This window comes from Glandiceps talaboti, chromosome 3 (genome assembly GCF_964340395.1).
Source record: "Glandiceps talaboti chromosome 3, keGlaTala1.1, whole genome shotgun sequence".
NCBI classification, from domain to species: Eukaryota; Metazoa; Hemichordata; class Enteropneusta; family Spengelidae; genus Glandiceps; species Glandiceps talaboti.
In genome coordinates, this window is record NC_135551.1 from 30640716 (window position 1) to 30654440 (window position 13725).

Consider the following 13725-nt stretch of genomic DNA (forward strand, 5'->3'; position numbering starts at 1 on the left):
GTTTACAACTGACTGACCTGTACTGCTGCTAAGTTATTTGATAGAGTTTACAACTGACTGACCTGTACTGTTGCTAAGTTATTTGATAGAGTTTACAACTGACTGACCTGTACTGCTGCTAAATTATTTGATAGAGTTTACAACTGACTGACCTGTACTGTTGCTAAGTTATTTGATAGAGTTTACAACTGACTGACCTGTACTGCTGCTAAATTATTTGATAGAGTTTACAACTGACTGACCTGTACTGCTGCTAAGTTATTTGATAGAGTTTACAACTGACTGACTTGTACTACTGCTAAGTTATTTGATAGAGTTTACAACTGACTGACCTGTACTGCTGCTAAATTATTTGATAGAGTTTACAACTGACTGACCTGTACTGCTGCTAAGTTATTTGATAGAGTTTACAACTGACTGACCTGTACTGCTGCTAAGTTATTTGTATCAGTATCATAGGTTTCACCAATTTCATTTTTCAGTCTATCAATTGCGTCCTCCTCTAATTCTTCTTCTTCCTCCTCTTCTTCTTCATCCTCTTCAAACTCTTCTGCCAAGATACCATCAACATCTTCCTCCTCTTCATCTTCTTCATCTTCATTATCTGATGCATCAGATTCATCGCTGTCTTTATCAGCTAGTTTCTGGGCCTGGTAAAATAAATACATCTCATGTTAGAACAAATAGAATTATTTTTAAATGAGTGAACCAGGAAAATGTGGTGTACAGACGTCACAACTTGACACTAAAAGTGGGAAAAAATTAATATTATTCCACAATAACACAAACAAAAACTGGCTGGTCTCAACAAAACCCAACTCAAAGGGTTTCAAAAAGTTCTGACTAGCTTTAATATTTGTGTGTTTCCGATAACATGGCGTCAGAAAATAGGGTGGGTAGATCAGGATTTTATTTCATTTTATTTGATCTTTTTGATTGTTTTCATTTTCGGAAAATATTGATTTGGCCCAAAAAGAAACAAAATGTTGGTCAGAATAACACAGTAACCCCTTCTGTGACAGTTTAATGAAATATGTACAGACATCGATGGAGAAAGAAGACATACATGAAGGTCAAAAAGACAAACATTTCTTATCTTTTTGTATTAAATGTTCAAAAAAATGTTTAGAGTTGGTTGGGTTTAATATTGGAAATACAATTTTATTTTATTTGGTCTTATTTATAAATTATATATTAAATAATCAAGGAAATCAGAGAATTATTTCCTATATTCAATGAAATACACCAAATTTCCTGTTGTTTGGTTGTTATGTGAGTGACATGATTTGTGGTGAGATGCAAGCATAGTATAGATTCTATGCTGGTGACATGATTTGTGGTGAGATGCAAGCATAGTATAGATTCTATGCTAGTGACATGATTTGTGGTGAGATGCAAGCATAGTATAGATTCTATGCTAGTGACATGATTTGTGGTGAGATGCAGCATGGTATAGATTCTATGCTAGTGACATGATTTGTGGTGAGATGCAAGCATAGTATAGATTCTATGCTAGTGACATGATTTGTGGTGAGATGCAAGCATAGTATAGATTCTATGCGAGTGACATGATTTGTGGTGAGATGCAAGCATAGTATAGATTCTATGCTAGTGACATGATTTGTGGTGAGATGCAGCATGGTATAGATTCTATGCTAGTGACATGATTTGTGGTGAGATGCAAGCATGGTATAGATTCTATGCTAGTGACATAAATTGTGGTGAGATGCAAGCATAGTATAGATTCTATGCTAGTGACATAAATTGTGGTGAGATGCAAGCATAGTATAGATTCTATGCTAGTGACATGATTTGTGGTGAGATGCAAGCATAGTATAGATTCTATGCGAGTGACATGATTTGTGGTGAGATGCAAGCATAGTATAGATTCTATGCGAGTGACATGATTTGTGGTGAGATGCAATCATAGTATAGATTCTATGCTAGTGACATGATTTGTGGTGAGACGCAATCATAGTATAGATTCTATGCGAGTGACATGATTTGTGGTGAGATGCAAGCATAGTATAGATTCTATGTGAGTGACATGATTTGTGGTGAGATGCAAGCATAGTATAGATTCTATACTAGTGACATGATTTGTGGTGAGATGCAAGCATAGTATAGATTCTATACTAGTGACATGATTTGTGGTGAGATGCAAGCATAGTATAGATTCTATACTAGTGACATGATTTGTGGTGAGATGCAAGCATAGTATAGATTCTATACTAGTGACATGATTTGTGGTGAGATGCAAGCATAGTATAGATTCTATGCTAGTGACATGATTTGTGGTGAGATGCAAGCATAGTATAGATTCTATGCTAGTGACATGATTTGTGGTGAGATGCAAGCATAGTATAGATTATATGCTAGTGACATGATTTGTGGTGAGATGCAAGCATAGTATAGATTCTATACTAGTGACATGATTTGTGGTGAGATGCAAGCATAGTATAGATTCTATGCTAGTGACATGATTTGTGGTGAGATGCAAGCATAGTATAGATTCTATACTAGTGACATGATTTGTGGTGAGATGCAAGCATAGTATAGATTCTATACTAGTGACATGATTTGTGGTGAGATGCAAGCATAGTATAGATTCTATGCTAGTGACATGATTTGTGGTGAGATGCAAGCATAGTATAGATTCTATACTAGTGACATGATTTGTGGTGAGATGCAAGCATAGTATAGATTCTATACTAGTGACATGATTTGTGGTGAGATGCAAGCATAGTATAGATTCTATACTAGTGACATGATTTGTGGTGAGATGCAAGCATAGTATAGATTCTATGCGAGTGACATGATTTGTGGTGAGATGCAAGCATGGTATAGATTCTATGCGAGTGACATGATTTGTGGTGAGATGCAAGCATAGTATAGATTCTATGCTAGTGACATGATTTGTGGTGAGATGCAAGCATAGTATAGATTCTATGCTAGTGACATGATTTGTGGTGAGATGCAAGCATGGTATAGATTCTATGCGAGTGACATGATTTGTGGTGAGATGCAAGCATAGTATAGATTCTATGCTAGTGACATGATTTGTGGTGAGATGCAAGCATAGTATAGATTCTATGCTAGTGACATGATTTGTGGTGAGATGCAAGCATGGTATAGATTCTATGCGAGTGACATGATTTGTGGTGAGATGCAAGCATAGTATAGATTCTATGCGAGTGACATGATTTGTGGTGAGATGCAAGCATAGTATAGATTCTATGCTAGTGACGTGATTTGTGGAGAGATGCAAGCATAGTATAGATTCTATACTAGTGACATGATTTGTGGTGAAATGCAAGCATAGTATAGATTCTATGCTAGTGACATGATTTGTGGTGAAATGCAAGCATAGTATAGATTCTATGCTAGTGACATGATTTGTGGTGAGACGCAAGCATGGTATAGATTCTATACTAGTGACATGATTTGTGGTGAGATGCAAGCATAGTATAGATTCTATACTAGTGACATGATTTTTGGTGAGATGCAAGCATAGTATAGATTCTATACTAGTGACATGATTTGTGGTGAGATGCAAGCATAGTATAGATTCTATACTAGTGACATGATTTGTGGTGAGATGCAGCATGGTATAGATTCTATGCGAGTGACATGATTTGTGGTAAGATGCAAGCATAGTATAGATTCTATACTAGTGACATGATTTGTGGTGAGATGCAAGCATAGTATAGATTCTATGCTAGTGACATGATTTGTGGTGAGATGCAAGCATAGTATAGATTCTATACTAGTGACATGATTTGTGGTGAGATGCAAGCATAGTATAGATTCTATACTAGTGACATGGTTGGTGGTGAAATGCAAGCATTGCATAGATTCTATGCTAGTGACATGATTTGTGGTGAGATGCAAGCATGGTATAGATTCTATACTAGTGACATGGTTGGTGGTGAAATGCAAGCATAGTATAGATTCTATGCTAGTGACATGATTTGTGGTGAGATGCAAGCATAGTATAGATGCAATGAATCATACCTTGTTAAGACTTCGTTTAGCTGCCTATGATGGATGTAGAGTAAAGAATAAAGCCAAGTAGAAGTATGAATGATATCAAGAGATAATTAAAAGATGAATAGAGTAGCAAGGGAAAAGAACCAACTATTTGTTAGTGTATTGTTCATTACGGTATATAACTATGGTTTGTATGCTAGCTGTCCATTCCATACAAGACACAATCTGTTTACTGTCATCTAGACTGTAAGATATGTCCTGTCACTTGACCCTCATCAGCCTAATGAGAGGGGTTGTCTGATGTGTGACGGTGCCCTGTCATGGCATACCTTACAGACTAACTGTGATCTGATGTGGGCATTGCTTACGGTACATTTCAATATATCTAAAGCTAGCAACAAGTGGGCATCACAGGAAGTCCTGATATATCATTACATGGGTCAAATATCAGTATTTTTAAGATAGCTCATCAAAAGATATTACAATAGTATCAGTGGATTGAAGTTCAAGGAAACTGAGCCTTTCTTTGTATAACAATCCTACAATACTTGTGACTTCTTGTGATGTAGCAGACTTTGACATTCCAATTTGTTGCACCTCCCCTCCCCCTCTCCACTGAAACATAGTGTTCATTGGAATACAGCAATGATAATGTGCCTGATGTCATGAAATGCACACAATTAATATCAATTGGAATTCAATAAACACAGATTGTCCAATGTCATGAAATGGAATGCTGGAATATAAACCATAGAATGTTGTTTGGGAATCTCTTTCCTTTTACAGCAACAAACATGTCTTTGTAGTGTTAATATGATATGTGAAATATCTATAACGACACCAAACTCAGTGCTGTGAGTAGCAAGAAGGCAAAGACATCAAGTTAAAAACCGTGCATGATACTTGTAAACTTGGAAACAGAGTAAAATCAACACTACAAAGATATAGAGTGTATTGTCTTGTCTTTATCTTGTCATATCTAGTCACTTCTAAGATTAGACCATGTGATATATGAGTGGTGACAGATATGTGAGATTACTTGAAAGCAATGTGCAAAGACTGATACAAGTATGAATAATGGTTGTAGATAGAAGCATTATGTGTACATGCACAAGTCAAGACATGCATTGTGATTATAGAAATAACACGGGAATGGTGACACAAGCTTGGTGAAATCAAGAGTAAAGGCAGTGATGTTGTGGGTGACTTGGCATGCTGTACACACATTGTCAATTTGTCTAAGGCTAAAAGGAAGTACATGCCAAGAAATTATCAGTATACAAATTGGACATCATGTGTATGCAAAATGTGACAGCACTGTGCAACAAAATGTGATAGCACTGTGTGAAATATCTGACAGCATTGCACTGTGCTGTTCAAAATATGCAATATCACTGTTCAAAATGTGACAGCACTATGCAAAATGTAACAGCACTGTGAAACATGTGACAGAACTGCACAACATTTGACAGCACTGTGGAGACCATGACAGTAGTGTAAAACATGTGAAAGCACTGCAGCATGTGATAACACTACATAAAACATCACAGCACTGTGCACATGTGATACCGCTGTGCAAACTGTGACAGTACTTTGCACATGTAATAGCATTGTGAGCCTGTGCAAAACATGACATCACTGCACAACATGTGACAGCACTGCACAGAAATCATGACAGCACTGTGCACAACATGTGACAGCACTGTTGAAAACACTTCTTGTTTATGGGGTCATCTTACATACCATTCTTTCAGCTTTACGTTGTTCAATATCTGCCAAGATCTCTTGTCGTCTCTTTTCCATCGCTTCATCCCTTTCTTTCTGTTTCTTCAACTTCTTTCTCTCCTTTTTAGCCAATCGTTTGTCTCTCTTTGCTTTCCATTTAGCAAGTTTTGGTGGCAGCAGACGGTCTGTAATATCTGTGTCTTCAACAACCAACATTAATGCAGCATCTGGGAACAATCCCATTTGTCCAAGATACTGTGCTTCGTCTGCTGTACGTGGGAAACCTTCCAACACAAAACCATTGGATCTAAAGTGCAAAGACAATTTATGTTAGTTTTGTATTCAGTGAAATAAGATGACTAAATGGCAAGGTGGGTTACATATTAACCAAACAATAAATTGTATCACAAATAGCACTCTCTAAATATTGCATTCTCTTTTCTCTCTCAAAATCAATATTAGCCCATCTTTGTTCATTAATTTTGATGCACCCATATAGTTGTTAGATACGTCGCATCATTTCCGTCCTCACCGGCCTCTTGTGGGAGGGGTTGACTGATGTGTGAGGGTGCCCTGTCATGGCATACCTTCAGACTACTACAGTTGTATGCTAAGTAAGATTTGCTCTATGGAATGAAAAAAACGACCCTTTCTGTACATTTAAGAGAGGACCTTTTGTCATCCCATGACCCAATTTCTGTATCAAAGATGATATGATTATGTAGCAGACTTCTTAATGATGGAAAATGTTTTGTTACTTGACTGGAGTGAATACACAAGTTATGCCAAAGTCTTCACAATTAGTCTACTTCCATTTCTTACATACATGACACTTTAATAACAGTTACAGGGGAACTGTGGAACACCATTCCACGAAATAAAGACATGATTGTATTATTTGAAGGTAATAAACACTAAGGAGTCGTGAATTCAACTATTACATATGCAAGTCTGGTGAGACAGTGTGCACCCAGGACACAGACTTCCACTGAGCACTGAATGAGGAACAAGTTTCAACTCAGTGATTTGTGGCAATTGTGCATACTGTATGTGATGTAAAATCCTGACATGATTTTTACTAAAATGCCTTTTCATTTCCTGCAGTGGTATTCCTTTAAAAATAGACTACTTTGATTTCTTACTTGAAAGGTTCTTTGTTCCACCATTCAGGAACAATATTATCTAAAACCTCTGGTGGGAGTGGTTCATCTTCCTGTAAATTGGCTTTGATGGCTTCTTCCTCTTCTGTGAATTCAACTTCTGGTTCTTCTTCAGTCTGAAAAAATTAAAATAAATCACAAAAACTTAGAATGAAATACATCATTGATGAAGTTATATTAGATCCTGCAATTGATAATTCATTATTATCGAGTGTCCAAACTATTAAATTTGGCACTTTTAGTTACTTTTGCCAACTCCAAATGCTACAAATGTACAGTGATGGCCCTGGCATAGTTTCACCAGGGGACTCATAAATAGACAGGTATAATATTGTGTAATTACTGATTGTAGATCAGGAAATGAGCCTTCGAGGTCTGGTGGCTCTTTTGATTTATTTCTGTATAAAATGAATGGTTTGGAGTATAATTTCCATTTCACCAAGAGGGTTGTTCAGAAGTTACAAGATAGCTTGGCAACCTTTTTAGTTTTGTGCAAGTAGAACCGTTCAGGTAAACACAATTTTGTTCCAACTTTTGTTGGATGATTTAAAGTCTGAAGTATCCTCAGCTTTCACTTCACAGACATACTCACCTTTTCCCCATCTCCCTCTGCCCCCTCTTCTTTTTCTTCCCCTTCAGGTTTAACTGCAGTACCTAGATAACAAAGGAAATATTACATGTAAAATAGTGTCAGTGGTATTGTAGCATGGCTGTGCAGGTTGGATTCACGGTAATGTTACTGTTTAGAAGGTTTGATTGGTGAGCCATCATTCAGTCATGGTTGGTTGATCAGTATCCATGCACTGACTGGAACGCATCACTGTTATTATCTTTGCAAAAGACACTGCTGTTTGGTTATTGCTATGGGTATGGTCATGGTTGCCATGCATGTGTGTATATTTGTTAATGCCCATTCACTTGACTACCCCTCACAAAAGAAACTGGCATATGGCTGTTTCTATGGGTGTAGTCATGGTTGCCATGCATGTGTGTATATTTGTTAATGCCCATTCACTTGACTACCCCTCACTATAGTTGCTATGAGTGTTGTCATGGTTGCTAAGTACATAAGTTTGTTTTGGAATGCTCATTCTCAGTTGACTATCCATTACAGCAATTAGCTCTACAAAAGAAACTGGCATTTGGCTGTTGCTATGAGTGTTGTCATGGTTGCTATGTACATATGTTTATTTTTGAATCCTCATTCAGTTGACAACCCATCATCCTATTAACTGAAGAGACAGACAAAGTAACTCACCATCTGGGGCAGTGATAGCTTCCTCCTCCTCTTCATCAGGTTCTTCTTCATCTTCTTCAAACTCTGGACCAATCTTTTTCTTCGTCTTTGCAATAATAAGTTCTTGTAGACGTTCTTTGAAAGCGATGTGAAAGAGACCGAGATTTCTTGCTAGTTTTCTACCATGTGAAGTCTTACCTGCACCACGTGGACCAAGGATAAGTAGACGTATGGGTGGAGCCTGGTCAAGAAAGTCAATCAAAATTATTATCTAAATATTAATTATCCTAAATATCATCTTTATGATTCATAACGATTCAATACCTTTGGTATATTTTATGGGACAAATATTACTGAGAAATCAAAATATCACACCATATCGCAAAGCCTTTTAATCACTGTCATATTAATGAATATTTTAATTAGTAAGTTGTCCCAAATCTGAATTAGCCATATTTTCATTAATCTGAAATTTTTGGCACATTGCCAATAACCTGAAATATTTGGCACAGAGCCATTGAAACAATTGCAAAAATACCAAATCTTTATTTTAATTTCTTTCTCACCTTGAGTGGCCTATCCTTTGCCACATACTGTGCAGGATCATTGAGGAATTTATCCCTTGCTTCAGTACTTGAGAAATAGTACAGTTTTTCTCTGTATTTGGCAGCCACTTCTGGGTTGCCAGGATAAAGAATGTAGTTGTCTTTCAAGGACACTGGACAGAAGTGTTTGCTATCTCCAAACTGTTTCTTCTTGTTGCGTGCTACTTCTTCATCCTGCAATCACAACAGAAATATTAGACCACGACAGACAAATGTACTGATATTATCAAAAGTTAAACATTGTGTGAGGAATATATAACAGATAAATGCATAGCTTGCAAAATACCAATGATTGCACACATATCTTTTCCATTATTTGTGATCGTTTATATTTACCCACTTCTGAGTTTCACCAGGACCCAAATTCAACTGTGTATCAAGTTTTTGTTCTTTTTATTTTTATAACAGAAACAACTTCGTCATCAGATAGTCCTTGCAGGGTGACATCTCTAAACTTTGTTATGGGCATAGTGCCAATCAAAATATTTGGCACGTTGCCAATGTACCAGGTAAGTGACTGGGCAAAGTGCCAGATCAGAAATATCTGGCACATTGCCACATGTCATATATATGATTTGGCAAAGTTCCAAATTAGAAATATTTGTCACATGGCCATTTGTCATATACATGATACAATCCCATCTGTCAGATCCTGATATCTGACTGAGTCTAAACACAGATCTTAACTTAGTAACTTTAACTTTGCTTTGTTTCATTCTCTCACCTCTTCTTCATCCATCTCCTCTTCTTCTTCATGCTCAGCATCTTCTTCCTCTTCATCTATATCAATACTGGTGTATTCCCATGGCTGGTAACTGTATGGTCCTGAAAGTAACACAATATCCAAGTCAGTAATGTGATAAGACACAATGAAAGCATAAATTTAGTGTACTAGTCTCTCAAGACATATCGGCCTTCTCCAATTGCAGAGTATCCAGTGTCTGTGAATCCACTTTTCCTCTCACCACACAGTAATTTTCTTTCCATTTATTTCTGCACCTCAATCTCTGCTTGCAGAGATTAGGCACCCTATAAATCTTCTTTATTATTATCATTTAATTATTATTTTATTCTGGGTACAATACTGAAGTATTAAACATTCCATGATATCTATATATATATATATATATATACTTTTTAAATTTGGATTTGAACGCAATCAGATTGAGTACATGATTTCATACACTGCAGTGAAAAGTTACCACATCCATGAATAGTTTGTTTGGTTGACAACTTACTTTCAATGGCATTGACTGCATCCTTGAATACATCTTCTACTTTTCTAACAATGGGTTTAGCTTCCTCTTTCTCCTCCAGTAAATCAACCACAATGGGTTCTAGAGATGATGTTCCAGTGATAAGAGCCGTGATTGTTGGCCACTCTGCCTCAAACAGTTGACGAGACTCTTTAAACTGCTGTGTCTCTGGACCATCGGGAGGTAAAGGATCTTCTACTTCCTCTGGTGGTTGTGCTGCACCCTCTGCACCTTCAGCTTTGGCTAAATAATTACAAAAATACTTTTAGTATAATTGCCAGAATTATCTCTGTTTATTTCAGTGTCCAATTCTATATGTTAATACCAAAGTAAAGGCCTTGACTTCTATATAAGCCCCTCCCACATGACTTGATGTTATCAGTTTACAAATCTTGTACATCATCAGTTGGTGGTACATATAAATTTTCTGCATACAACATCAAAATCTTAGGTTACTGGACAAAACTAAATCTTGTTCATTTATTGTTTTACCCACATACAAGTGATTATAGTCAATTTACAAATAATTTACATAACCTGCAGGTGGTATTATTTTCTATATCCTGTCTGACTTAATCAAATCTTAGTTTATTAGACAATTATTAAAATTAAAATCATTCTTGTTCAGCTATTGTCAAAGTACAGCCTTTCTTTACAAAGATTTGACATGAAGTTTGTACAACATTACAAGGCCCTATACTGTAAGTGAAAACCCTGTGATTTTCATACTAACTACCGGTATATCAGTTCATTCAATCCCCTTTCAAAAAAATAAAAAAATAGATACATGTAGATAGATATAAATAATATATAGATAGATAAACACATAAATAAACAAATAAACAATGATTGAATAAACAAAAAATAAATAGATATTAAAACTAATAAATAGATAGATAAACAAATAAATAAATAGAATAAATAAATAAATAAATGTTTCAACAAACTGTGGCTATTGTAGATGGGATTACAGTGTCTACAGTTATATTAATAACATATACAGGCCCACCATGTCTTACTTACTGGTTTCAAGACAGACTAATAAATATGGGCCATTTCTTTTTAATAAACTAGCTGTTTGAAAACCTTACTGGTAAAGCTCTCAATTGTAACCCCTAAAACTGACCTATATCATTGTGTTTAGGTAAGGGAAGAATAAAGTAGGTGAATTCTCCCTAGATTTCACAGTTACTGTATAGGGGTTCCCAATTCCAAACAAAAGTATGAGTATACGTGTATGGGAAACTATGCCAGTTTTTACCTGGTTCCCCATTTTCTCTTTCTGTTACTGAGATTCCCAAACTAAATTATGGTGTTGTGTATGGGAACTATGTTGTTTACCTAATTTCTCACTCTCCCCTATTACTGAGATTCCCAAACTAAATTATTGTGTTGTGTATGGGAACTATGTTGTTTACCTAATTTCTCACTCTCCCCTGTTACTGAGATTCCCAAACTAAATTATGGTGTTGTGTATGGGAACTATGTTGTTTACCTAATTTCTCACTCTCCCCTATTACTGAGATTCCCAAACTAAATTATTGTGTTGTGTATGGGAACTATGTTGTTTACCTAATTTCTCACTCTCCCCTATTACTGAGATTCCCAAACTAAATTATGGTGTTGTGTATGGGAACTATGTTGTTTACCTAATTTCTCACTCTCCCCTGTTACTGAGATTCCCAAACTAAATTATGGTGTTGTGTATGGGAACTATGTTGTTTACCTAATTTCTCACTCTCCCCTATTACTGAGATTCCCAAACTAAAGTATGACATATGGGAATCTATGCCAATTTTACCTGATATCCCTCTGTCAGTTACCGAGACTTCCAGACCTTAGCAACAACACTGTTCATGCTTCTTTAAACCCACACCATGCCAACATGCAGGAGCATACAATACCCGTTTTTTTATAATCAACATGCATCATCATGTTAAACATGCAAATAAGTGTCCTCTCCATGTCAAATCCATAGTGTGGTGCACTTCATGAAATCTATCCAGTTTCTGCATATTAATTATGCAAATGAGATGTTTTGCATATTTCTTCCCTGTACATAATTTGCATATTGATTACATATGCAAAAACACCACTCTCAATGTTTTGACAGGAGAGAACACTTTCAAACTTTAACATGATGCACCAGCAGACACCACACAATGTTGGGTCACCTTTACCTTGGTTTTATCTAACTTACATTATTTATTACAAATAATTCATTATATGGTAAAATAATTTTGATAATACATCCGAATTTAGTGAAGAAAATATAGTAATTACAACATTGATAGAATTCACATATTTATGAAAATGTTTTGGAATATGAGAATGACATGTTCTTGTTTAGTCTTTGATTTTTAATTTTCAAATGTAGTTTTTGTCAGAGGTTTTGAGTATAAAGTAATCACAATTTCATAAACATTTATTGATATCAGTTACAGTATAAAGTGAGACATTTCAACAATGAGTTTTAATTTTGTACAATAACAGTATGTATAATATGTCTTCACAAACAGAACATGTCATTTCAAGCCGCAACAATTGTATTTTACAGTTTATTAATTAAAGCAATTTAACACCTTACAAGCCCTGCAACTGTTACTTTATTTATGATAACAATTAGCATTTTATTTTTACTTTTTTTTTTTTTTAGCAAAGTAGCATTTTTACTTCATATATTACTACACTTTTATTACAATAAGTTAACATTATGATATGATTATGATAACTTTGACTGTTACACATGAAATTTACAAAGATATTATTTGATAATTAACTTTAAAACAGAGGCAGTGCTACAATAGGAGTAAAGGCAGCCCATTATACACCTTGCAATGGAGGGATAGGTAACACTACATTTATGATGATGAGGGGGTTAGGTTAGGATTTGGGCATTAACATTTCCCCCTACCTTCACCATTACCCTCTTCACCACTCCCCTCCTCAGGAGATGGACCCTCAGGGGCACCACCACCACCTCCCTCCTCATCATGACTGCCCTCCTCTTTAAGGGGTTCTTTCTCCTCTGCAGGTGCCTCATTTTCAGTTTCCTTCTCACCTTCTTCCTCCGTATCTCCTTTTTTAGTGTCTCCATCCATGTCAGAGTCTGTTGTGGGATAGCACCAGGGATAATACACAATAGTCAGGATAAGAATTGGCACAGATTGGAATAGCAGAGTTAGAACCAGGGTTTACAGCAGTAGCAGCAGCAGCAGTAATAGTGGAGGAAGACAAGAAAGCATTGACTGTTATATTTGGTGATTTAGCAGATGATACATTACTGTATCACTTGATACCATAATATGTGTTAAAGCAGTCTGTAAGGTACGCTGTGACAGGGTGCCCTCACACACTGACACGACATATCTTACAGTCTAGTATTACAGTGGAATCACTTTTATACATAGGTGTTACTAGTTGTAATAGTATCAGGATAAAGAACCAAATGTTTTAGTCAGTTGGAAGATAGTGTTTGATATTTATCTGTTAGTTTTATCATGAAATTAATTTTGATATGAAAACTGTTCACCAGACTTGGAGTTTGGACTGTATCACTGAATATGAAAACTGCTCATCAAACAGTGTTGTTTTCATGAGACCACAGGGGACCCAGGAACCGTGTGACAAATAAATAAACTATCAAATAAATGACAAATGAACAAACAAATGAACGACAAGTATAGGGACAAATAAAATAATTAAATAAACCAGCAAATAAACAGATACTCATGGGGGTATACTAGATATGG

At 36.0% G+C, this 13725-nt stretch overlaps 1 protein-coding gene across 2 annotated transcripts in view; it reads right to left on the bottom strand.

The window, feature by feature from the left end:
• The window catches only part of LOC144433396 (adenylate kinase 9-like), a 45879-nt gene that overhangs the window by 7358 nt on the left and 24796 nt on the right, over positions 1–13725 (bottom strand). For both annotated transcript variants that reach the window (XM_078121699.1, XM_078121698.1), the window contains 9 exons: positions 12888–13082; positions 9956–10216; positions 9442–9542; positions 8679–8891; positions 8134–8353; positions 7468–7529; positions 6858–6991; positions 5734–6022; positions 423–650 (listed from right to left, as the gene is read on the bottom strand). In XM_078121699.1, the coding sequence (XP_077977825.1) occupies positions 423–650; positions 5734–6022; positions 6858–6991; positions 7468–7529; positions 8134–8353; positions 8679–8891; positions 9442–9542; positions 9956–10216; positions 12888–13082 (1703 nt within the window). The remainder of the gene's footprint in view (positions 1–422; positions 651–5733; positions 6023–6857; positions 6992–7467; positions 7530–8133; positions 8354–8678; positions 8892–9441; positions 9543–9955; positions 10217–12887; positions 13083–13725) is intronic.